General features: G+C 38.6%; 2 protein-coding genes and 1 long non-coding RNA gene across 4 annotated transcripts; all 3 read right to left on the reverse strand.

Moving 5' to 3' along the window:
- Positions 1-6,758: 6,758 nt before the first annotated feature.
- LOC122976105 lies at positions 6,759-14,584 on the reverse strand. 2 transcript variants are annotated; one of them, XM_044344405.1, is made up of 4 exons: positions 14,063-14,584; positions 12,600-12,725; positions 12,112-12,209; positions 6,759-6,928 (listed from the first exon to the last, which is right to left on the reverse strand). In XM_044344405.1, the coding sequence occupies exons 1-4, from the start codon at positions 14,415-14,417 to the stop codon at positions 6,830-6,832; spliced, it is 678 nt and encodes a 225-aa protein (XP_044200340.1). In that variant the 5' UTR covers positions 14,418-14,584; the 3' UTR covers positions 6,759-6,829. The 2 variants fall into 2 exon arrangements, with proteins under 2 accessions (XP_044200340.1, XP_044200339.1); XM_044344404.1 differs by lacking the exon at positions 6,759-6,928 and adding an exon at positions 9,967-10,306.
- A 3,776-nt stretch (positions 14,585-18,360) lies between these two features.
- Positions 18,361-19,035, reverse strand: LOC122976151. Its single transcript, XR_006400838.1, has 2 exons — positions 18,924-19,035; positions 18,361-18,528 (listed from the first exon to the last, which is right to left on the reverse strand). It is a non-coding gene; the product is annotated as an uncharacterized LOC122976151 (long non-coding RNA).
- Positions 19,036-19,245: 210 nt separating this feature from the next.
- LOC122976638 lies at positions 19,246-21,896 on the reverse strand. Its single transcript, XM_044345218.1, has 2 exons — positions 21,431-21,896; positions 19,246-19,529 (listed from the first exon to the last, which is right to left on the reverse strand). Exons 1-2 carry the CDS (start codon positions 21,783-21,785, stop codon positions 19,246-19,248), a joined length of 639 nt encoding a protein of 212 aa, XP_044201153.1. The 5' UTR covers positions 21,786-21,896.
- Between the last annotated feature and the right edge of the window lie 2,186 nt (positions 21,897-24,082).

Below are 24,082 nucleotides of genomic sequence, written 5' to 3' on the forward strand. Positions count from 1 at the left end.
AAGCACATGTCAGTATCTCTTGAGTATCTCTTATTTGTGAAGCACAATGATTATATTCAGTAGAGAAACAGGCTTGGCTTGGATTTTTTTGTTTTTTGTGTATTAGACAGGAGATCAGAGCGAGAGGTGGTGTTGGCATGTTGTATGGCTTTCTGAATGAAGTTGGAGGCATGGCCTCTTTCCTTGAGCCAAGTAGCCATGATGGTTTTGTTTTTTTTTTTATTGGACTGAAAGTCATTAAGATCTGAGCAGTTGTGTTTGAGCTGCTGGGATATTATCCTTTAGATGTTTGGGATCATTGCTACCAGCATGCAATAATGAATTGCATTCCATGATTTTTAGGAAGATAGAAGAGTGAATAACTCTAGTTTCATCTTGTATATGGTTAGATCCAAATAATTGATCTTGTCAGTGCTTTGTTCAGAGGTGGATTTCAGGAAACTTGCTGAAGTTTGCTGTTGTTAAGATATGACATCGATTCCTCCTGCGTCCCCTCTCAAGATAACAGGATGTCATCAATGTACCATTTATATAGTTTTATCTTTGAGTGGATTGTTATTGGGATCATGTATAAGTGTTTCTTCCCATTTTCCCACCATCAGTCCAGCCACAGAGGGCGCTGTTGCTGTCCCCATTGCAGTCCCAGCATGTTAGAGGTACCAGTTGGATTCATATTGCATACAGCTGTGACTCAGAACAAGGTGAAGCGGTTCTAACAGGAATGCATTAAGAGGACTTTGTGTTGTCTCTCTCTTGGATAGGTAATAGACAGCTGAGTTTAGAGCATCTTCATGGAGATGCAACCATGTAAGTTTTCAACATCAAGGGAAACCAGTATTGTGTTCTGATTCAAAGTACAATCGCTCAGTCAATAAAGTATCTGATGTGTCTCCACAAAATCCTTCAAAAAGAAGTCAACATATTTTGACAACAGTTCAGTGACAGAACCTCTTCCTGAGACTACTGGTCTGAGGGGGGTTCTGTAGGATGTTGGGGGATTTTGGGAAGGCTATAAATAATGAGGGTGACTAGTAAGTGCTTAGTCAGGTAGGCTTCCAATTTTTTTTGAGATCCAGTTTGATTCAAATGCAACTTTCAGTAGATTGTCAATTTCAGATTTCAATCCATTTGTAGGATTTCTCTTTTGCTTCTTATAGGTGGGGCTGTTCAAAAGTTCAAGCATTATCTGATGATAATATTGAGTGTTTAAGACAACCACTGCACCCCCTTTATCAACAGACAAATAGTGTTCGTTTGAACTCTTCTAGTGCACTGCACTCTTCATTGTTCAAGTTTGAATACTTAGGGCCCTTGTCCTTTTTTAGCATTTCTACAAGATCCTTTTCAACTAGTTTGTTAAATGTCACAATCACAGGACTGAAGTTGGTTGAAGGGCAAAATGATGACTTTGGAGAAAAGAGAGAGGGTTTCTATGACCCAGTTTCACTCTCCTCAATTTGTGATGACGGTTCAGTAGAATATGGTATTTCAAATGAAGTCGTCTTCATTTCAAATGAAGACGACTTCATTTGTGTGCATATCAAGCACACACTTTGTGTGCTTGATATGTCACTCACAGCTGAGAGATAGTTATCAAATTGATGGGAGACACCTGTTTAGGTTCTCTGTCTCCATTCAGGGGTTGACTTTGCCATTGGTTGACTGTTTCCTGTTTGTAGTCATCGAAACCATGTTGGTATTTTTCCATCTTGTATTGTTTGAGTTGTGTCTTGAATGAATCCAAGGAGTTCATCATTTTCTCCTCCATTTGGGTGACCTTATCTGACATGTGAAGACTGTGGACCTTAGTTTCAAGAGCCTTTATTGTTTCAAGTTTCTTATAATTCTCAGCTTTTAACTTTTCAATAAGCAGTACCTCTAAATCCAATGAACATTTGTTTGGGATCTGTTCCCACCTCTTTAAGAATTGAGGGTCATCAGTGCCAAAGGCTGGAGCTTTGTTGATTCGTAGGCCTCTGGGAATGTGTTGTTGTTGTCTGTACTCCAACAATATTACAGCAGATGTTTAATGTCTGTGTCATGGCCTTCAATTTGGACCAAGTTTTCAAATGCAGTTTGGAGCAACAGAATACTCTCCACGTCCTCCTCTGACCCTGCCTCAGTGAGTTGATTAAGTTCCTCAAATGATGTCGTGTTTGTATTTGTCCACTTTTAGACCACAGCAGCAACTTCAGAAAGAGAGAACTGAATTGGAAAAGCGGGTTGCACTTCAACAATTGGACTCTCAGTGGAGAACTAAACCCAAGATCCAGTGAACATGTTTCAAAAATATGAAAAGGGAGCACTCCAATATCAAATTTCCTAAATAACTGGGTCCAGTTCCCAGCTGTGTATTCATCTGCCCTTGAACATGACTGAATTGAACCTGTATACTTCAAGCGCTCTGAAGAAGGTTCTGCTGAAATATTATGATGTGAGCCAAGAAAACAAGTGAAACATCACTATTAATAAGTACCACTACATCTCATACTGTTACTATTAGCACTACTACAACTAGAACTTTCTAATTCAAGTTTGACAAATACTACTGCCATTAACCTTATTGCAACTACACCAACAACAACAACTACTACTGTTGCTACATTACTGCCACTGCTGCAATTACTGCAAATGCTAATACTTCTTCTGCAGCTACTACTAATAATAAGTACTACTAAATCTCATGTTTCTACTATGTGCATTGCTATAACTAGTACTATGGCTACTACTCCAGTTCAATTCTAATGGCTGCTACTCTAATGATTAAAACTACTGCTATTAAAACTACTGCAACCACAACAACTACTATCAGTGTTGCCACCACTACTACTGCTGCAAGTTTTAAGAGAATTAAGTGACATAAACAGTTATTTATTAATCTGTCCCCACAAACCACCTTGACACTTTCAGTTTCAGAATTGATGTTTGGTTTGGGGTTAGGCACGTAGTAATGATAGATATATATGGTTATTAAGGTTATATATAGTTATTAAGCTTATATATAGTTATTAAGGTTATATATGGTTATTAAGGTTATACTGTATATGTATATACTGTATATATTGGTAAGTCTCAGGAGAATAAATGTCCCTGTAAGTTACAAAAATCATTTTGTGCGTGGGCGATGTGTCATAAGACAGGCCGCAGCCGTCAGTCAAAACAAAACAAGCAAGTTTCACTTTTTTAGGGATTATTTTTAATCTTCCAGTGTCTAGTTTCGCCATTCCGGCTTTGACCTTTGACCTTTGTGGTAAAAAGCAGACATGAGTGTTACAGCCTCATGATGATGACAACAATGATACTGTTGAGAAATCTACTGATTCACATGACAGTTCAGTGAAGAAATAATTAAGTCGGGGCGATTTCACATTTGTTTTACGATTTCTGGTTTTCTGATTAAATGAATGAAAGTAAAACAAAAAAAATTGTACATTTAAACCGTTAAACCCCAAATTAACTTACAGTGAAGCAATAATTAATTAGATGGACATGAAATATTAGCATAAAATGGAAATAAAGGCAACTTCTAACTGCTCGGGTACCAACGTGTTGATCAGATGATTTCTGACCTCCAGTTTGAAAAGAGGAAGTAGTTTATGTGTCTTTCTACATAACAGCCACTCTCAGTTCACTCTGAGAGTTCTTCATTATTGTGATCTTTAGTTGTGCTGCGGTTAAAAAAAAAACCCATCTGTAAAGCTGCCTGAAGGCTCTTCACAACTAAAAATAAAAACAGCCTTATCACTCAGCCGTTAAAATTGCACAACCAAAAATTTGTGGTGAATATATTTATCGTATCAACAGCCTGACAAATAATTACATGGTGTTGTGTTTTGGCTGAGTATTTCAAGATTTAGGTGAGAGTTCAGTCATTTTTGTTGGGCTAGAGTTACACGTAGCTTTCGTTTTGTCAATTTAGCGGCTGCTCTGTTCTGGAAGGTGTTTTTAACACCACAAGATCTTAATCAGCAGATGGGAGTTTGTAATGGATTTCCAGACGTTTATATTTAGATTCTGTGAGTCTCAGCTGTTGAGTCAACATATTAGAGAATAATCAACAATTTCTTTGATATGTGCTGCTGAAGTTCATGTGATGTGATAGAAAGCACCAGAACAGCTAATAAATAAAACTTGCAATGTGATTGTCTCCTCTACTGCTGCTAAACTCTGAACCTCAGCTGTAGTTATTTTAATCATGGTTTTACTTGCTGAGATATAAATCAGATTGCTTTGATATAAAGTTTTTACATTTGCACAGTTGGTTTTTTTTAATTTGCATTTGCGTGCTTCAACACCTTTTAGTTAATGTGGGTTTTTTTTTTTCCTTCGTGGTTGGAAAGATTACTTCCCCTATTACCTGTTTTGCAGATTTGTATCTTGGATTGTTTGCAGCTTGCAGAACCGCATTTAACTGCAACTTGACAGACAACATTGAAAGAACAAGGAAAAACAAGGTCTTAACACCAACACCACAAACAGTCGCAACACCTCTAAAAAGGAGAGATAGTTGCTGCACAAACCTCCTCCTACAACCGCAAACTGAGGTTGTTTGTGCTGATGAAACAAACAAGATGTGTGTTAGTTACTTAACTTTAACTGTGTGAGTATACATGCTTAGCTGGTTTAACCACATCCTGATACCAGCTCTGCATTCATCAGACAGGCCGGAGACATTACATCCATTTCACTCTACTAGTAACCAAGTACATCTGTGTGCTTCAGTATAGTTTAAAAATTCTGCAACCGAGTATATTCTTATTTTAATTCTTACTTTTTACTTCCTAAACTATATTTTACATGCAGAAACTACAATGAGCTAACAAAATATGAAGATTTGAAAGGATTTCTAAAAGTTAAATCTTGATTCCAGAGGTCAATATTGTGAGTGAAGCTCAGGCTTAGGTTGATGTAAGGTCGTTCGTCCACCCACCATCTAACCATACAGCAGCATGTTTTTTTAACACCCTCCTCCCACAGGGCCGGTGACGAGAAAGAACTCAACCTCTTTTCTGCCTACAGGAAAGGAGGGGGTGCAAAGAAAATTGATTCATTCATGTAGCTATGAGATTTTCTAAAAACATTATGCATGTTTTTATATATTTTAGTTATATCACATTACACGTTTCTCAACCGTGGATTGTGACCCTGATATGCAGTTGAGCTGACAGGACTTGATTTTACAGTCTTGTATTATAATCGTCAGTCATTCTTTGAGTGGGAGTAGGAATAAACTCTTCAGTGAGGTCATCAGGTGAGCACCTTCTTTCCTTGGTATTTCCTTGACAGGCCCACATAGCAACAGAACTTCAAGAGGATCAGCCGAGTCCAGGTTTCTTATGTAGACTGTGAATCATAACCAGCAGCGGGGGGGGGGGGGGGGGGGGGGGGGGTCATCAGGTGAGCACCCTCCTTCCTTGGTGTTTCTGTCAGGTTGGGGAAGCAGGAGTGGACCCAAACGCAGAGGCCGGACTAGCAGACGAAACAAAACGAATGATCCAACAAAGACTCAACTCAAAACCAGACCTTAAATACAGACTAAACTAATCAGGGAATGGGGAACAGGTGATGAGACACAAGGGCAGGCTGGGAGTGATTGGCTGAGGGAAACACAGGAAGCGGGGCAGGGCTGACGAGACTGATATAGGGCAGGTGTGGGGAAGACACAGAGCAGAGCAGGGCTAATGAGGGTGAAGCAGGGCAGGTGAGGAGGAGAACATGAACACACAAGTAACAAAGCTAAAACCCAGAAAACACAATACTCTAAATGCAACCCACACCAGCCTGTCCAAGAACCACCATGAACCTAAACTAAAGTATACTACACACCAGGCTAAACAACAAAAGGCAGTTCAAACCCACCACCCAAATATAACAAGAAAACCCACATGACCCCAAGGACTAAACAGAGGTGCAAACCAGGAGACCCCAAAGAACACAAGAACATAAAAAGACCAAAAAACACACAAAGTCCAGGCAGGGTGTGACAGTTTTGTTGATTTCTGCTTCGCTCGACTGTCAGAGGGCCTGTCCTCGGACTCACATTCCTTTCAGCAGCCTGGTGGTTCACATGGCCACAAAACCCCAGCAGCCGACCTCCACAGGGAGCACCTGTGTTCTCCAGCCCTTCTGTTCTGCTTCAGCTGCTAGATCAGAGTACTTCAGCTTTTTGTGTTTGTACGCTTCACCAACTGCATCCTCCCATGGCACCGCCAGTTCTATGATGAACTGGGCCTTTTGTGAGGCTGACCACAGGATCAGATCCGGCCTGAGACTGGTTGTAATGATCTCCGGTGGGAAGGTGAGCTCCTGGTCTAGATCGACCATCTTCCAATCCCAGGCTGTATCCGGTGGGCTTGATTCTTTTCCTGCAGTTGACCTGTTTGGTCCCTTTCCTGCTGGCTCAAAGGCCAGGGTGTTTTTAGAAGCCAGCAGTTGTTGTTTGTCCTCCTGTCCTCCAGCACTAGCGCCAGTTGTTGAAGGACCTGGTTGTGCCTCCAGGTGTAGCGTCCTTGGGTGAGGCAGATTACTCGCTACTTGCTAGATTAAAAAAGTGATTTAAAATACTGGGAGTCAGAATTTCAGTTGTGAGAAAAAGTTGAGAAACTTTGATTATGTCTTCTTCATGTGTTAAAGAAAGTAAGTATGGTGATGGTGGTGTGTTTTCTAGATTCATTTCTGACTTTGGGAAATTGTAAAGAATAGCTGTTTAAAGTGTTATGTCTCTACAGTAAATGTGTCACCATCCAGGTGTTCAGGTAACGTCCAGGTGTTCATGTAACATCCAGGTAACGTCCAGGTGTCCAGATAACGTCTAGGTGTTCAGGCTCTGTCAGTGTTGTGGCAGCATGGAATGAGGAAGCTGAACCTTGTAATAAATACAGTCCATTTGAGCAGTAGCTGGAGGGACTCTCAGCTCGATCTCCTCATACTGAAATACACAATGTAAAGTATACAGTACAGTACATGAGTAGTACTACTGATGATACTATTAGCAGTAGTATAATAAGGAAGAAGAAAAGGTGTAAAAGTATGGTGGTGGTGGTGTGTTTTCTAGATTCATTTCTGACTTTGGGAAATTGTAAAGAACAGCTGTTTAAAGTGTTATTTCTCTACAGTAAATGTGTCACCTGATGTCATTTAACCCACTATGGGACACGATGCAAAAACAAGCTGAACAGATCAAGTTGTAAAGTGAATTTGTATTTGAAAGTTTTAGAAATTTCTGACTGGATTACGTTCACAGGAAGTGTTTTTTGCGAATGAATGAAGCTACGGTACATTTATATGGCACTGAACGACACGGGACATTTCTTTGACCTCAACCAAGTGCTGCCAGTGTCTAAACATAACAATACAAGTTTTAAAAGTTTATTAAAAGGTTAACAATATAGATATAAAATATAAAATATGTTGTACCTTAACATTTCACTCATATGCTCTATATCATTTTTGCAACTTGCCAAACACATGACTCAACATTATTTTCTACAAAAACATATTTGTTGATGCAATTTAGTTGTAAATACATATAGTTTCTGGGAAACAGGGTTTTCATGAAGGAGAACGTAATCCTGGCATTTCCCCTGAAGACTTCATTTGACCCAAAACAAACCTTTGGGGAACTGAGACGCAGGTCATTTATAAGAGGAGCTTTAATAGACATATTAATGCTTTTACTTTACTTTCTTTACCACCACATACATGTATTTTGTAGGTCACAGAGGTTGGAAACGGGGATGTAAAAAATGGCTTTTAGTTTTGTACGAATTACAAAAGACTTTCCATTCAGTTGTGGGATAATCACTTAATGGATGGCTGTTACTTAAGTAGTTGAACAGTTGGGTTAAACACTGCCGGATAATGAAAAACACACCCTGAAGAGTTTGCCAACTTAAGTCTAGAAGGTCTAAGCCACAGACTACGCAGCACTGATGGGAACAGGAACCATTTTATCAAACTGTGACATGTTTTAGACTTAGTGGTTGAAATTTAGAAAGAGTGACAGAGCGAATAATCAACTCAATCACCAACACCACAGTTTCCTTAAAAATTGAAGAAGTACACTTTAGAGCAATGACTTGTGTTCTTCGGAGTGATGACATATGACGAACCAAGAAGCCATCACATCATCAAGAACTGAGACTTAAACTTTAAAAGTTGCAGAGCATCAGGCTCATTCAGGACGTCACTAGAAATCTGTACAAACTGACATGAAAATGCACCAGCATTAATCTGATGTGTACAGTTTGAAGTCAAATAGCAGTGAGTCTGTGGTTGCAGCTTTGAGAAGAAACAGGAAGCAAAGATACAAACACTTTGAACGCTCCCACATCCCACAAGACCCCGAAGTGATTTGACCACAAGGCTCAGTTTTCAGGTTAATCAGACTGAACGTAACGCAAATGTTTCCCTCAATTTACTCACATGAATCCAACAAATTCTCTGGAACTGGAACGACAAAACTGACTCATGCAGATAAAACTGCTTGGTCAGAAGAAGATGGCGGTCATAGATAAAAGAAACCAATGCTGACAGTTGTTTGACGGTTGTGAGGCGGACAGCAGCTTTAGGAGGAAAATAAACTCACAAAACTAGAATAACAAATTGATGTGACACTGACTTTTAGTATATTTATTGTCACAATAACCAACTGACAAGCTTTAGTCCTCCACTGATCAGTGAGTCAGTTACAGTAATCAATAAACAGTTGAAACATGGTAGTAGTTCACAGTATATCAGAAGTGGAGAAACATCTAAAACAATTACACTTATAAATTTTTAAACCACGTAAGAAATTACTACTATTACCAAACATGATGCAGAGCAATTTTCATGATATCCGACTATAATGTTTAATTTTTTAAGTGTTTTACAAGTTATTCTTATAGAAGCCAATTTCTGACAGGAAAATAAAAATCATATATAAAATTCTTACAATGACAAAAATAAAATATCATCATGGTAAATCAAAATGATTATATGAATAAAAAATATAAATTATGGGATATTAAGTCACAATTTTAACTTACTATTAAGTAAAATAGACTTAGTGAGTCAAATGTTTGACTCATTATCTCAAAATCGTGACTTTTTTAATCCCATAATTCTGACTATTAAAAGAAAAATCCAAAAGTTTGATGTATTTTCTCATAATAACTACTTACAAAATAATTATTATTTATAATTATGTATAATAACATGATTATGACTTAGTATCTCATTTTAATAAATGATAAAACAAACTTTTGTTTGATTATAATACGTACGGTACATATGTACGATTATAATACTCAATAATTTATGAGTATCTCATAAATTATTTTAATTATAAAAATTATTATTTTAACTTACCTTACTTTCCACTTTGAGTATATTAACTTATCATAACAACCTTTTTTATCCGTTTATTTTTCTTTTCCTTGCAGAAATCTGTTTCCATGAATTTCACAGAATAATAAACTTATCATTTGGCCACTATATAAAAGATTCTTCTCTGTTTTTCCTACATTTTGGTGACATTTTCACAGATGTAGCAGTTATGATTGAATCTTAAGAGTTTTTTGACAGGTGTTATTGTTCCATAATTGTTTGAGTCATCCAGAGTTACAAAGAAAGAAAAAATAAATAAACATACACATAACTCCAAGTTTTTCATAAATTAAAAATAGCATGATCACAATACCATCATAAACTCTGGCTCAGCCACTGTAAATGTTAAACCACCTTAAACCTACCTCCCTACCTGACCAGGTTTGGTTGAAAGTTGCTGCAGAGTCTCTCCATGCTTGGACCTCAAAAAAAAAAGTTTAACTGCCTTAATATTCATCAGATTTTCTATATTTTCTCCACTGTCATGGCTTCACTCAAAGAAAACCTTCCATCAGTTCAAAAACAGTCCAGGTGTGTCTCACAGTGAGGTGTTGGGCACACCTGGACTGTAAGAATAAACCCTTTTTGTACTGCAGATTGTTGCTTTGAGGTAGTTCAGCAGAGAATCCTCTCACTTCTTGGAAACTGCTTGAATGTCAACATATATAGCGTGCTACAGGTGAGTGGACTAGCGTCCAGGTGTTCAGGTAATGTCCAGGTGTTCAGGTAATGTCCAGGTGACCCCATAATGTCTAGATATTCAGGTAACGTCCAGGTGTTCATGTAACATCCAGGTAACGTCCAGGTGTCCAGATAACGTCTAGGTGTTCAGGCTCTGTCAGTGTTGTGGCAGCATGGAATGAGGAAGCTGAACCTTGTAATAAATACAGTCCATTTGAGCATTAGCTGGAGGGACTCTCAGCTCGATCTCCTCATACTGAAATACACAATGTAAAGTATACAGTACAGTACATGAGTAGTACTACTGATGATACTATTAGCAGTAGTAGAATAAGGAAGAAGAAAAGGTGTAAAAGAGACTAGTGACAACGATAGTGTCAACAGTAGTAGCAGCAGTAGTGTTAGCAGTGGTGACAGCATTAGTGTTAGCACTGGTATCAGCAGTAGTATTAGCACTGGTAACAGCAGTAGTGTTAGCAGTGGTGACAGCAGTGGTGACAGCAGTAGTGTTAGTAGTGGTGACAGCAGTAGTGTTAGCACTGGTATCAGCAGTAGTGTTAGCAGTGGTGACAGCAGTAGTGTTAGTACTGGTATCAGCAGTAGTAGCCTATTAGCACTGGTAACAGCAGTAGTGTTAGCACTGGTAACAGCAGTAGTGTTAGCAGTGGTGACAGCAGTAGTGTTAGCACTGGTAACAGCAGTAGTGTTAGCACTGGTATCAGCAGTAGTGTTAGCACTGGTAACAGCAGTAGTGTTAGCAGTGGTGACAGCAGTAGTGTTAGCACCAGCAACAGCAGTAGTGTTAGCACCAGTGACAGCAGTAGTGCTAGCACCGGTAATAGCAGTAGTGTTAGCAGCGGTGACAGCAGTAGTGTTGGCAGTGTTGAGAGCAGTAGTATTAGCAGCTGTAACAGCAGTAGTGTTAGCAGTGTAGAGAGCAGTAGTGTTACCAGTGTTGACAGCAGTAGTGTTAGCAGTGTTGAGCGCAGTAGTGTTAGCAGCGGTAAAAGCAGTAGTGTTAGCACTGGTAACAGCAGTTGTGTTAGCTGTGGTAGCAGCAGTAGTGTTAGCAGCGGTAACAGCAGTAGTGTTAGCAGCGGTGACAGCAGTAGTGTTAGCAGCGGTGACAGCAGTAGTGTTAGCAGCGGTAACAGCAGTAGTGTTAGCAGCGGTGACAGCAGTAGTGTTAGCAGTGGCAACAGCAGTAGTGTTAGCAGCGGTGACAGCAGTAGTGTTAGCAGTGGTAACAGCAGTAGTGTTAGCAGCAGTAACAGCAGTAGTGTTAGCAGCGGTGACAGCAGTAGTGTTAGCACTGGTATCAGCAGTTGTGTTAGCTGAGGTAGCAGCAGTAGAGGTAGCAGCAGTAGTGTTAGCTGTGGTAGCAGCAGTAGTGGTAGCAGTGGTGACAGCATTAGTGTTAACAGTGGTAACAGCAGTAGTGGTAGCACTGGTAACAGCAGTTGTGTTAGCACTGGTAACAGCAGTATTGTTAGCAGTGGTAACAGCAGTAGTGTTAGCAGCAGTAACAGCAGTAGTGTTAGCAGCGGTGACAGCAGTAGTGTTAGCACTGGTAACAGCAGTTGTGTTAGCTGAGGTAGCAGCAGTAGTGGTAGCAGCAGTAGTGTTAGCTGTGGTAGCGGCAGTAGTGGTAGCAGTGGTGACAGCATTAGTGTTAACAGTGGTGACAGCAGTAGTGGTAGCACTGGTAACAGCAGTTGTGTTAGCACTGGTAACAGCAGTAGTGTTAGCAGTGGTAACAGCAGTAGTGTTAGCTGTGGTAACAGCAGTAGTGGTAGCACTGGTAACAGCAGTAGTGGTAGCACTGGTAACAGCAGTAGTAGTAGCACTGGTAACAGCAGATGTGTTAGCTGTGGTAACAGCAGTAGTGTTAGCAGTGGTAACAGCAGTAGTGGTAGCACTGGTAACAGCAGTAGTGGTAGCACTGGTAACAGCAGTAGTGTCAACTGTGGTAACAGCAGTGATAGCAGTAGAAGTAACTCATAGTTGCATTAGCAGTAGCATTATCAGTAATGTCAGTATTACCAGCAGCAGTGTGTTTACCTGTGGTGCCTCTGGGTTCCCACAGGTCAGAGATGAAGGCTCATTCACCTGGCATTTGGATGTCTTACTCTTCGGATACAGAGATGTTAAACACAAACCTGCCAACAGAGCGTCAGGTGAGTCACAGTCAGGAGGAAACCGCTTGCCTCCAAGAATATAAACTTTACATCCACCAAGCTGCAATCTATACTTCTGCTCTAAATCCATGAGAGAAATTGTAATATTTCAGTCAAAATAACCAAATGATCGTTTCATCAAATAACTGCTAACTGCAATAACTGTTGTGATAAATGATTCAATAATTGTTCATTTAAATTTAAGTTTATTTATGAAAAACTTCAGCATTAAGACGTTTTATGCTGTGCAGGTCGTCTCTGCTCACAGAAACTTTGATCTGTGCGTTGAGGAGCTCATGCAGCAGCTCTTGGTATTTATAGTGCAGCGAACCACAGAAGTCTTCTGTGGCTGAAAACAACTAACAGACTCACCTATTAACAATAACACGAGGAGGCCGTTCAAGGCAAACGAGCTGAAAAGAATCGTCTGACTCCATATTCCCTGAATGGGCTGCTGGTTGTTGTTTGTTTTGGAGTCGTTGGACGGAGTGATGGAGTCTGGAAAAAGAGAAGTGACAAAGATGAACAAAGAAACGGAAGAGATGCTGACGGACTTAAATGATGTTTGAACTTACAACAAACTCTACTGTCAACAGTAAAATGAGATTCAGGTCCTCTGTTTCAAAAATTACATAGAAGGGCAGATTGTTGGTTTTGATAACTTACAAAAATTGTACAAAAATTGGACGTAGCCACACCTATCCCAACACTGGAAACATGGAAGAGAGGGCGTTACAGCTGCTATTAGACAATACAAAACACACTTTGTTGGTCACATATGTGTGGCCTTTACAGTTGAGGAGTTGTTCGAGGTTCAATTTCAATAAGATAAAATTCAAACGCTTGAAATCTATCCCTGGGCAGGAGGCTATGACGGCAGGTTTTTTCAAAAGTGGCCAGTTGTAACAGGCACTCATTTGCAACAACAAAACCTCCTGTTTACTACATGAGATCATTTCATTTAAATGTTTTCCTGGTCAAAACAAATGCCATACTTGTGACTCATGCACGAGCATGTAAAAGCCCTTTAGGATTTGCAAAATGATCAGATATTACCACTGAAACCATTTCTGATGATCTGTGGGTGGCATCGAGGATGTGACACCTCATACAAACTACTTTGCTTGAAACGGTTTGAACCTTTAAAGTGGGGGTGATTGTCGGATGGTTGGTTTCAGAAAGCTACAAAAGTTGTTGGATACAATCGTCGAGGCGGTTTCAGACGCCTTTACTTGTTCCAAAACAACATGATGATGTAAACGTACTGAGGACCACTGCTTCATTATACGTTCAAGACGTCTCTTTTGACAAATAACAACCATATATTAACCTTTATAAACTAAATTTCAAAACAAAACACATAGAACAGAACAGACATCAGCGTTTAAACTTTGACTACTGTTTGAAGGGTTACAGCTGCTGTTACATGATACAAAATGTACTTTGTTGTACTCGTATCTGTGACACATGCAATGTATAACTGTTTCTTACATCTATCAACAATCACATATCCAACCATTCTATTACCTCTATAATCAATAAACATTACATGATACACTGGGACAGAACAGACTTCAGCTCTTACGTTTAACTACTCTTTCCTTTGTGAATCCTGTAGTTTCCAGCTTTAACCTCTTACCAGGCACCCCAAAAATAATGGACCCAAAATAAGTAGGTGACTGTTCTTCAACCCTTTAGCTTACAGTCAAACCCCTGGTCTCATTTAAAAGGTCAGTCTTTAACTTTTACAACCATAAAGACAAAATGAGTATAAGTGATCATGAAAATTGGCTAAAGTGTCACACAGGTAAGTTCTTCAAAAATGTGTTGCTTACCTGAGACGAGGCTGATAGTGTCCTCAAAACGAATGCGGTCATTTTTCTTCTGTGCACAAAAGTAACGCCTGAAGTCCTCTGCAGTGACATTTGTAATCACAAGTCTGTTTTCCAGGACTGAATATTTGGTTTTGAACTCAGGATTACAGTAGTTGGGATTATCGTCTGTTTTACCAAAAGTGCGGAGGATCTGCACTCTAAACTGATTGTGGATCTCCATGTACCAGTAGATGTTTGAAACCGCCAAAGAGCAGTTTAAGGTGACATTTTGACCCAGCTCTGCCTTCACCTCAGTCACATCCTCAGCCTCGGCACAGACCAGAAACACCGGCAGGATCATCCACAGAAGTTCCATGATCAGTTTCAGCAGCAGAAACAAGAGTAAAACCGTCTGAAACCCAACGCAGCTGCAACCTGAAACAACAGAATGAAAAATGCTCTTCACTTCCTATTTCACAAGGTGATCATGTCCTGCGTAAGATCTGATGATCTAAACCGCAAATACCAAGTCAGTCAGAGGTCTGAAAGTTTCATCCGACGCTCAACAGCGGAAGTGAAACTCTTTGACTTGCAGTCTGCCCTCTGTGTCAGGAAGCTGTGGTGTCTTTGAATGTAAAAGACGAGTTTTCAGGTGATTGTGATTCTCAGAGAGTGATCATTAAAATCTGAAAACACTAAAGACACAGATTCATACACAACAGCATCTGTGACAGAGTAGTATTATTTAAATAACCTTGTTTCAGTTGTCGTAGTATCAATAACCGTATTTACAATAACACAAGTGGCAGCAGTAACTGTAACAGTAGTAAAAGCAACTTTAATAGCAACATAGTAGTTGAAAATCAAAATAAACCACCGCACACTGTAATGACTCTACTGTGACTGACCTGTAGCTTCTTCAGGTTTGCTCAGTACAACTTCTGAGTACTCACAGGTGTGATAAATACATCTGAGTCACATGACTCATTATCACAGTCTTCATTTTCTCAAAGTGAACATTTTACAAAGGGCATGACAATAAAAATATATACATATTACAAAAAACATGATTAATGTTGCACAAAGTTACAAGAATTACACCATTTGACATAATTAAACTTCATGACCTCCGGTAAACAACTGACTGAATACGATGAGCTAATTTCCTCAGCAGAATAGACTACAGGTCCTACAGCTGTCCCTCTACATCACTAAATGGGGACCTAGTGGCTCATCTCTCCCTAAGAGTCCAAATAGCCTGTGGAGAGAAATACAAGTTAATATTTACATATCTCAGACAAAAACTCAAATCCTGTGTTTCATTAAGTCCATAAGGTTCAATAGTATTCAGTTCATAAATCCAAAATGCCTCCCTTTTTAAGAGCTGGTTAATCAAGTTACCACCTCTTGGATTGGGTCGCTCTCTTTCAATGCCGATAAATTTGAGGGAAGTAGCCGACCCATGGTTTTTCTCCTTGTAGTGTCTAGCAATGGCATAATCCATATTACCATTTCTAACGGCAGCCTTATGTTCAGCAACTCTTAGTTTGAGATGGCACTTTGTTTGGCCATCTCAAACTAAGAGTTGCTGAACACCAGTTAACATACCAGAGTATGTTAACTTTATGAAACACAGGATTTGAGTTTTCGTCTGAGATATGTAAATATTAACTTGTATTTCTCTCCACAGGCTATTTGGACTCTTAGGGAGAGATGAGCCACTAGGTCCCCATTTAGTGATGTAGAGGGACAGCTGTAGGACCTGTAGTCCATTCTGCTAAAGAAATTAGCTCATCGTATTCAGTCAGTTGTTTATCAGAGGTCATGAAGTTTAATTATATAAAATGGTGTAATTCTTGTAACTTGTCATGTTTTTTGTAATATGTATATATTTTTATTGTCGTGCCCTTTGTAAAATGTTCACTTTGAGAAAATGAAGACTGTGATAATGAGTCATGTGACTCAGATGTATTTATCACAGCTGTGAGTACTCAGCAGTTGTACTGAGCGAACCTGAAGAAGCTACAGGCAAAACGCGTTGTTCGCTCCCAATAAAGTCACAGATGAGTCATTACAGTGTGGTTAATTTTGATTTTCACCTTAGACGTTCCTGCGACCGACCAGCACCTGTCTGAAAATACTGGCTGTGCATGAGGAGTTCTGTCCTTTTAGCAACATAGTAGTATTATAACAAGAGTAAAGGCAGCAGGAGTAACAGTAATACTAGTAATAGTTATCTTAATGATAGTAGTAGTACCTATAAAGGTAACAACAGCAGTACTTATAGTATTAGTAAAAGTATTAGAAGTAGTTGATGTAGTAACTTTAACAGCATCAATAAAAGCTTTCAAAGTCATAGTAGTACTGCTAGTAACATAGAATTACAGTACTTGTAGCAGTAGGAATGGCAGTATTACTTGTAGTTCCAGTAATGAGTATATAACAGCCAGTACTAGTAGTTGTGTCAGTTGGAATAACAGTAGAAGTACACACAGTACTGGTGGTAATGTCAGTAGTAGTATATGCAGTACTAGTGGTAATAATAGTAGTAGTACACACAGTACTGGTGGTAATAATAGTAGTAGTATATGCAGTACTGGTGGTAATAATAATAGTAGTAGATGCAGTACTGGTGGTAGTAATAGTAGTAGTATATGCAGTACTGGTGGTAATAATAGTAGTAGTATATGCAGTACTGGTGGTAATAATAGTAGTAGTATATGCAGTACTGGTGGTAGTAATAGTAGTAGTATATGCAGTACTGGTAATAACAGTAACAGTTTAATGGTGATGAAGTGGCTCCATCTAGTGTCAGAAAGTCGTTACTGCTGAAAACTCTCCAGTCACAAACACAAACACTCAACTTCACTTTCAGATTTTATTTCAGAATAAAACAAACTTCAGTCAACAGCTGCAACACTCAGCTGTTTACACTCAGTATTATTCATTTACAACAGAAACATGTTCGTTTTATCACTCAAGTTTCAATATTGTTTGAAAATACTGAACAAATGTTCTTTGCTCTTTTATTAATTTAAGATGAAAATGAAAACTTTTGGCCTACTGGCAGAAAATCTAATCTGGATGTGTTTTAAGTTGCAGGTGAGTTTTTTCTTCAGACTTTCATTGTGCAGTTATTGTCCTGAAGTGGATGAAAAGAACATTTATAACTGGTTTATGGATAAATACTCTGATTAAGCTGATTTTTAATATCCAATAACACAGATTGTCCTTAAACTCTGTGAGACATATGGCTCCCTGTAACCTTACATTTACAGTTCAGATGAGAAGAAACTTGACACACTCAAAAATGTATGTACATATTACAATTATAATCTAGAAAAGGTTACAACACTAAATAAATGCATAGTATTAACATAAAGTTAAGGACCTGAAGCACAATAAGCCGCCTGCAGCCCTCCTTCCATGTTGTTGATGAAAAACAAGCATTCTGCTAATGAATGTATAAAGTTACTCATTAATTTACCATATTTCCTCTAATACTGGCCTTTATTTACCTCAACTGCAGAGGGCACCAGGCATATTATTATTATTGGAAGCAGTCTTATATTAGAGAGAGGACTTTATCTCTAATTGCCTCTGTTTGATAAGTATATTTGCTTATATTTTAGTACGAAGCCTCCTTGTTTCTGATCTGCTTCTGTTCGCTCTCTACTGTGTTGTGGAAAATTCAGCCCCTTACACTCAACGGTACTTCAAATGTAGCTACAGCCATGTTGTAGCACTTGTATGTTACTACAAACTACAGTTGGCTGAGACATTAACAAATATAATAATAATAATAAACTTTATTTCTATAGCACTTTTAAAACCAGAGTTACAAGGTACTTCACAAAATACAATAACATACAATATAGGCTTTTATAGAGTGGAGGTTAGCCGTTAGCTCCGCTAGCCATGTTGAAACGGTGGCAGTCAGCGGCTCAAACTGTTGGAATCAGGCCCAGCAAGTCCAAGAATAGTACTGAACTATAGATCAGCTAAAAAGACTGAAAAATCATTAAAAACCAGCATTCATCTCTTATATTCAGTGAGGAAACTTTTAAAATATCAAGAATTATAAACAGAGTTTGGCATGTTTGTCAAAGCGACAGCACTTCTGGAAACAAGAGATCATGAGGAACAAAACACACAGTGACTGAAATAATACTTTAAATGAGTAATCCAGAACAACAACATGTTGAAAATAGCAGTTATTCAGTTATAGCAGTGGAAATGTACATTAAGCTTAACTGGCATGCATATTATATAACAGGCACCACCAGGAGTTTATCCACCCTTTTTTCTTCCCCGGCCTGTTTTTGGAGCCGGACTTTCTTTGTTCATATCGACCGCCCCCGGCCATTATCACAGACCCAGCTTTTAATTGACTACTGTCTTTTATTTGAGGATATAAGGTATACACAGGTGGTGTTAAAAACACTGTCAGATCCCGTCTCCACCTGGTGAACACATGTCTTCTGTGCCTGGATCAGGAAAAACTCTAATCAATGCAGGTGCAAATACAGCAGAACTCATCATAATCAGATGCAATTAAAAGAAACATCCAGCTCCCCACCTATAGAGTACACAGGTAGGAATACTACTTCACACTATACTATTAGACTATTGGAATATTACCAGTAGTAGAATAAGAAAGGAGCAAGTGTGTGGTACAAAATGATGTAATAAAGTCCAGCAGTAGTAGCAGTTGTAGTGTTTGTAAAAGTAGTAGCAGTGGAAATAATAGTAGTAGCAACAGTACAGACACAGTAACAGCAATTGTTTTATTAGCAGTAATAGAAGAAGTACTAGTGGTAACAGTATTAGCAGTAGCATATGACATCAGTAATATCAGTATTAACAGCAGCAGTGTGTTTACCTCTGGTGTCTCTGGGTTCCCAGAGGTCAAAGGTGAAGGTTCATTCACCTGGCATTTGGAGTCGTTTCTCTTCAGATACAGATATGTAAAAGATGAACCTGCCAACAGAGCGTCAGGTGAGTCACAATCAGGAGGAAACCGCTCGTCTCCAAGAATATAAACTTTACATCCACCAAGCTGCAATCTATACTTCTGCTCTAAATCCATGAGAGAAATTGTAATATTTCAGTCAAAAAAACCAAATGATCGTTTCATCAAATAACTGCTAACTGCAATAACTGTTGTGATAAATGATTCAATAATTGTTCATTTGAATTTACGTTTATTTATGAAAAACTTCAGCATTAAGACGTTTTATGCTGTGCAGGTCGTCTCTGCTCACAGAAACTTTGATCTGTGCGTTGAGGAGCTCATGCAGCAGCTCTTGGTATTTATAGTGCAGCGAACCACAGAAGTCTTCTGTGGCTAAAAAACAACTAACAGACTCACCTATTAACAATAACACAAAGGCAAACAAGCTGAAAAGGACCGTCTGACTCTGCCATATTCCCTGAATGGGCTGCTGGTTGTTGTTTGTTTTGGAGTCGTTGGACGGAGTGATGGAGTCTGGAAAAAGAGAAGTGACAAAGATGAACAAAGAAACTGAAGAGATGCTGATGGACGTAAATGATGTCACCTGAGTGTTTGAACTTACAACAAACTCTACTGTCAACAGTAAAATGAGATTCAGGTCCTCTGTTTCAAAAATTACATAGAAGGGCAGATTGTTGGTTTTGATAACTTACAAAAATTGGACGTAGCCACACCTATCCCAACACTGGAAACATGGAAGAGAGGGCGTTACAGCTGCTATTAGACAATACAAAACACACTTTGTTGGTCACATATGTGTGGCCTTTACAGTTGAGGAGTTGTTCGAGGTTCAATTTCAATAAGATAAAATTCAAACACTTGAAATCTATCCCTGGGCAGGAGGCTATGACGGCAGGTTTTTTCAAAAGTGGCCAGTTGTAACAGGCGCTCATTTGCAACAACAAAACCTCCTGTTTACTACATGAGATCATTTCATTTAAATGTTTTCCTGGTCAAAACAAATGCCGTACTTGTGACTCATGCATGAGCATGTAAAAGCCCTTTAGGATTTGCAAAATGATCAGATATTACCACTGAAACCATTTCTGATGATCTGTGGGTGGCATCGAGGATGTGACACCTCATACAAACTACTTTGCTTGAAACGGTTTGAACCTTTAAAGTGGGGGTGATTGTCGGATGGTTGGTTTCAGAAAGCTACAAAAGTTGTTGGATACAATCGTCGAGGCGGTTTCAGACGCCTTTACTTGTTCCAAAACAACATGATGATGTAAACGTACTGAGGACCACTGCTTCATTATACGTTCAAGACGTCTCTTTTGACAAATAACAACCATATATTAACCTTTATAAACTAAATTTCAAAACAAAACACATAGAACAGAACAGACATCAGCATTTAAACTTCGACTACTGTTTGAAGGGTTACAGCTGCTGTTACATGATACAAAAAGCACTTTGTTGTAGTCGAGTCACTAAGTCGTGAGTCCGAGCCCAAGTCCAAGTCACCAAAGAAGAGTCTGAGTCATTAAGGTTGAGTCTGAGTCGAGTTCGTAGATGGGCTCCAGTGCTCTTCTCTGGCACAGTCAAAGAGCTGACATACACATAAAAAAGGTCTACGTTAAACAAAAATGACACATCTGTGATTTCATTAATATTAATTTAATTAATTAATTATTAATATTCATGATGCATTGATTGCGATTTGCTTGGATTTTTAGCGATTCTGATTTTCTTTCTAAGAATTAAATAAGATTTTTTGTTTTGGACTTCAAGATATTACAAATTGCGAGCTTTGTGTCTTTTTCACGCTAAAGAACTTCCATACCAACGACGGTGTGTGTGTGTGGCTTTCTGTGCACTGTGTGCGCAACGTGAACCATAGTGCGGCTGTGGGTGGAAAATTTGAGCGGTAAAAAACCGGATATATGTTCTTCTTTAGAAATTAACAAGTTCGAGTCCTCGTCTTCAACTTCCGAGTCTGAATGCTCTCGATGCTCGAGTCTCGGACCCGAGTACTACAACACTGGTTGTACTTGTATCTGTGACACATGCGATGTATTTCTTACATCTATCAACAATCACATATCCAACCATTCTATTACCTCTATAATCAATAAACATTACATGATACACTGGGACAGAACAGACTTCAGCTCTTACGTTTAACTACTCTTTCCTTTGTGAATCCTGTAGTTTCCAGCTTTAACCTCTTACCAGGCACCCCAAAAATAATGGACCCAAAATAAGTCGGTGACTGTTCTTCAACCCTTTAGCTTACAGTCAAACCCCTGGTCTCATTTAAAAGGTCAGTCTTTAACTTTTACAACCATAAAGACAGAATGAGTATAAGTGATCATGAAAATTGGCTAAAGTGTCACACAAGTAAGTTCTTCAAAAAATGTGTTGCTTACCTGAGACGAGGCTGATAGTTCCCTCAAAACGAATGCGGCCATTTTTATTCTGTGCACAAAAGTATCGCCTGAAGTCCTCAGCAGTGACATTTGTAATCACAAGTCTGTTTTCCAGGACTGAATATTTGGTTTTGAACTCAGGATCACAGTAGTGGGGATTATCGTCTGTTTTACCAAAAGTGCGGAGGATCTGCACTCTAAACTGATTGTGGATCTCCATGTACCAGTAGATGTCTGAAACCTCCACAGAGCAGTTTAAGGTGACATTTTGACCCAGCTCTGCCTTCACCTCAGTCACATTCTCAGCCTCGGCACAGACCAGAAACACCGGCAGGATCATCCACAGAAGCTCCATGATCAGTTTCAGCAGCAGAAACAAGAGTAAAACCGTCTGAAACCCAACGCAGCTGCAACCTGAAACAACAGAATGAAAAATGCTCTTCACTTCCTATTTCACAAGGTCATCATGTCCTGCGTAAGATCTGATGATCTAAACCGCAAATACCAAGTCAGTCAGAGGTCTGAAAGTTTCATCCGATGCTCAACAGCGGAAGTGAAACTCTTTGACTTGCAGTCTGCCCTCTGTGTCAGGAAGCTGTGGTGTCTTTGAATATAAAAGACGAGTTTTCAGGTGATTGTGATTCTCAGAGAGTGATCATTAAAATCTGAAAACACTAAAGAAACAGATTCATACACAACAGCATCTGTGACACTGATACTTAGAGTAGTAGTTTTTAAATAAATAACCTTGTTGTCATTTTCACACAATATTCATGCCAGAGTAAACAGGCAGGCTCAAAAGTAACAATTTATAGTAGTGTTAGTACTACTGATAGTATATTAGTAGTGGTAGTAAAACCAGTGACAGAAAGTCAGTTGTCGTAGTATCAATAACCATATTTACAATAACACAAGTGGCAGCAGGAACTGTAACAGTAGTAAAAGTAGCTGAAAACTTTAATAGCAACATAGTAGTATTATAACAAGAGTTTAAGGCAGCAGGAGTAACAGTAATACTAGTAATAGTTATCTTAATGATAGTAGTAGTACCTATAAAGGTAACAACAGCAGTAATAATAGTATTAGTAAAAGTATCAGAAGTAGTTGATGAACTTTAACAGCATTAATTAAAAAAAAGCTTTCAAAGTCATGGTAGTACTGCTAGTAATATAGAATTACAGTACTTGTAGCAGTAGGAATGACAGTATTACTTGTAGCTCCAGTAATGAGTATATAACAGCCAGTACTAGTAGTTGTGTCAGTTGGAATAACAGTAGAAGTACACACAGTACTGGTGGTAATGTCAGTAGTAGTATATGCAGTACTGGTGGTAATAATAGTAGTAGTGCACACAGTACTGGTGGTAATAATAGTAGTAGTATATGCAGTACTAGTGGTAATAATAGTAGTAGTATATGCAGTACTGGTGGTAAAAATAGTAGTAGTACACACAGTACTAGTGGTAATAATAGTAGTAGTACACACAGTACTGGTGGTAATAATAGTAGTAGTATCTGCAGTACTAGTGGTAATAATAGTAGTAGTACACACAGTACTAGTGGTAAAAATAGTAGTAGTATATGCAGTACTGGTGGTAATAATAGTAGTAGTATCTGCAGTACTAGTGGTAATAATAGTAGTAGTACACACAGTACTAGTGGTAAAAATAGTAGTAGTATATGCAGTACTGGTGGTAATAATAGTAGTAGTAGTATATGCAGTACTGGTGGTAATAATAGTAGTAGTATATGCAGTACTGGTGGTAATAGTAGTAGTAGTATATGCAGTACTAGTGGTAATAATAGTAGTAGTATATGTAGTACTGGTGGTAATAATAGTAGTAGTATATGCAGTACTGGTGGTAGTAATAGTAGTAGTATATGCAGTACTGGTGGTAATAGTAGTAGTAGTAGTATATGCAGTACTAGTGGTAATAATAGTAATAGTATATGCAGTACTGGTGGTAGTAATAGTAGTAGTATATGCAGTACTATTGGTAATAATAGTAGTAGTATATGCAGTACTGGTGGTAGTAATAGTAGTAGTATATGCAGTACTGGTGGTAGTAATAGTAGTAGTATATGCAGTACTGGTGGTAATAATAGTAGTAGTATATGCAGTACTAGTGGTAATAATAGTAGTAGTATATGCAGTACTGGTGGTAATAATAGTAGTAGTATATGCAGTACTAGTGGTAATAATAGTAGTAGTATATGCAGTACTAGTGGTAATAATAGTAGTAGTATATGCAGTACTGGTGGTAATAGTAGTAGTAGTATATGCAGTACTAGTGGTAATAATAGTAGTAGTATATGTAGTACTAGTGGTAATAATAGTAGTAGTATATGCAGTACTGGTGGTAGTAATAGTAGTAGTATATGCAGTACTGGTGGTAATAGTAGTAGTAGTAGTATATGCAGTACTAGTGGTAATAATAGTAATAGTATATGCAGTACTGGTGGTAGTAATAGTAGTAGTATATGCAGTACTATTGGTAATAATAGTAGTAGTATATGCAGTACTGGTGGTAGTAATAGTAGTAGTATATGCAGTACTGGTGGTAGTAATAGTAGTAGTATATGCAGTACTGGTGGTAATAATAGTAGTAGTATATGCAGTACTGGTGGTAATAATAGTAGTAGTATATGCAGT

Source organism: Thunnus albacares, chromosome 24, assembly GCF_914725855.1.
Source record: "Thunnus albacares chromosome 24, fThuAlb1.1, whole genome shotgun sequence".
Lineage (NCBI taxonomy): Eukaryota > Metazoa > Chordata > Actinopteri > Scombriformes > Scombridae > Thunnus > Thunnus albacares.

What these genes read in the sequence shown, in the direction of transcription:
- LOC122976638 (XM_044345218.1), bottom strand. Translation starts at nt 21,785, where the DNA reads ATGGAGCTTCTGTGGATGATCCTGCCGGTGTTTCTGGTCTGTGCCGAG. An exon ending in AACTATCAGCCTCGTCTCAG is followed by an intron (nt 19,530 to 21,430) that starts GTAAGCAACACA and finishes CTCTTTTTCCAG; the next exon opens with ACTCCATCACTCCGTCCAAC.
- LOC122976105 (XM_044344405.1), bottom strand. Translation starts at nt 14,417, where the DNA reads ATGGAACTTCTGTGGATGATCCTGCCGGTGTTTCTGGTCTGTGCCGAG. An exon ending in CCTCGTGTTATTGTTAATAG is followed by an intron (nt 12,210 to 12,599) that starts GTGAGTCTGTTA and finishes CTCTGTTGGCAG; the next exon opens with GTTTGTGTTTAACATCTCTG. An exon ending in GGAACCCAGAGGCACCACAG is followed by an intron (nt 6,929 to 12,111) that starts GTAAACACACTG and finishes TGTGTATTTCAG; the next exon opens with TATGAGGAGATCGAGCTGAG.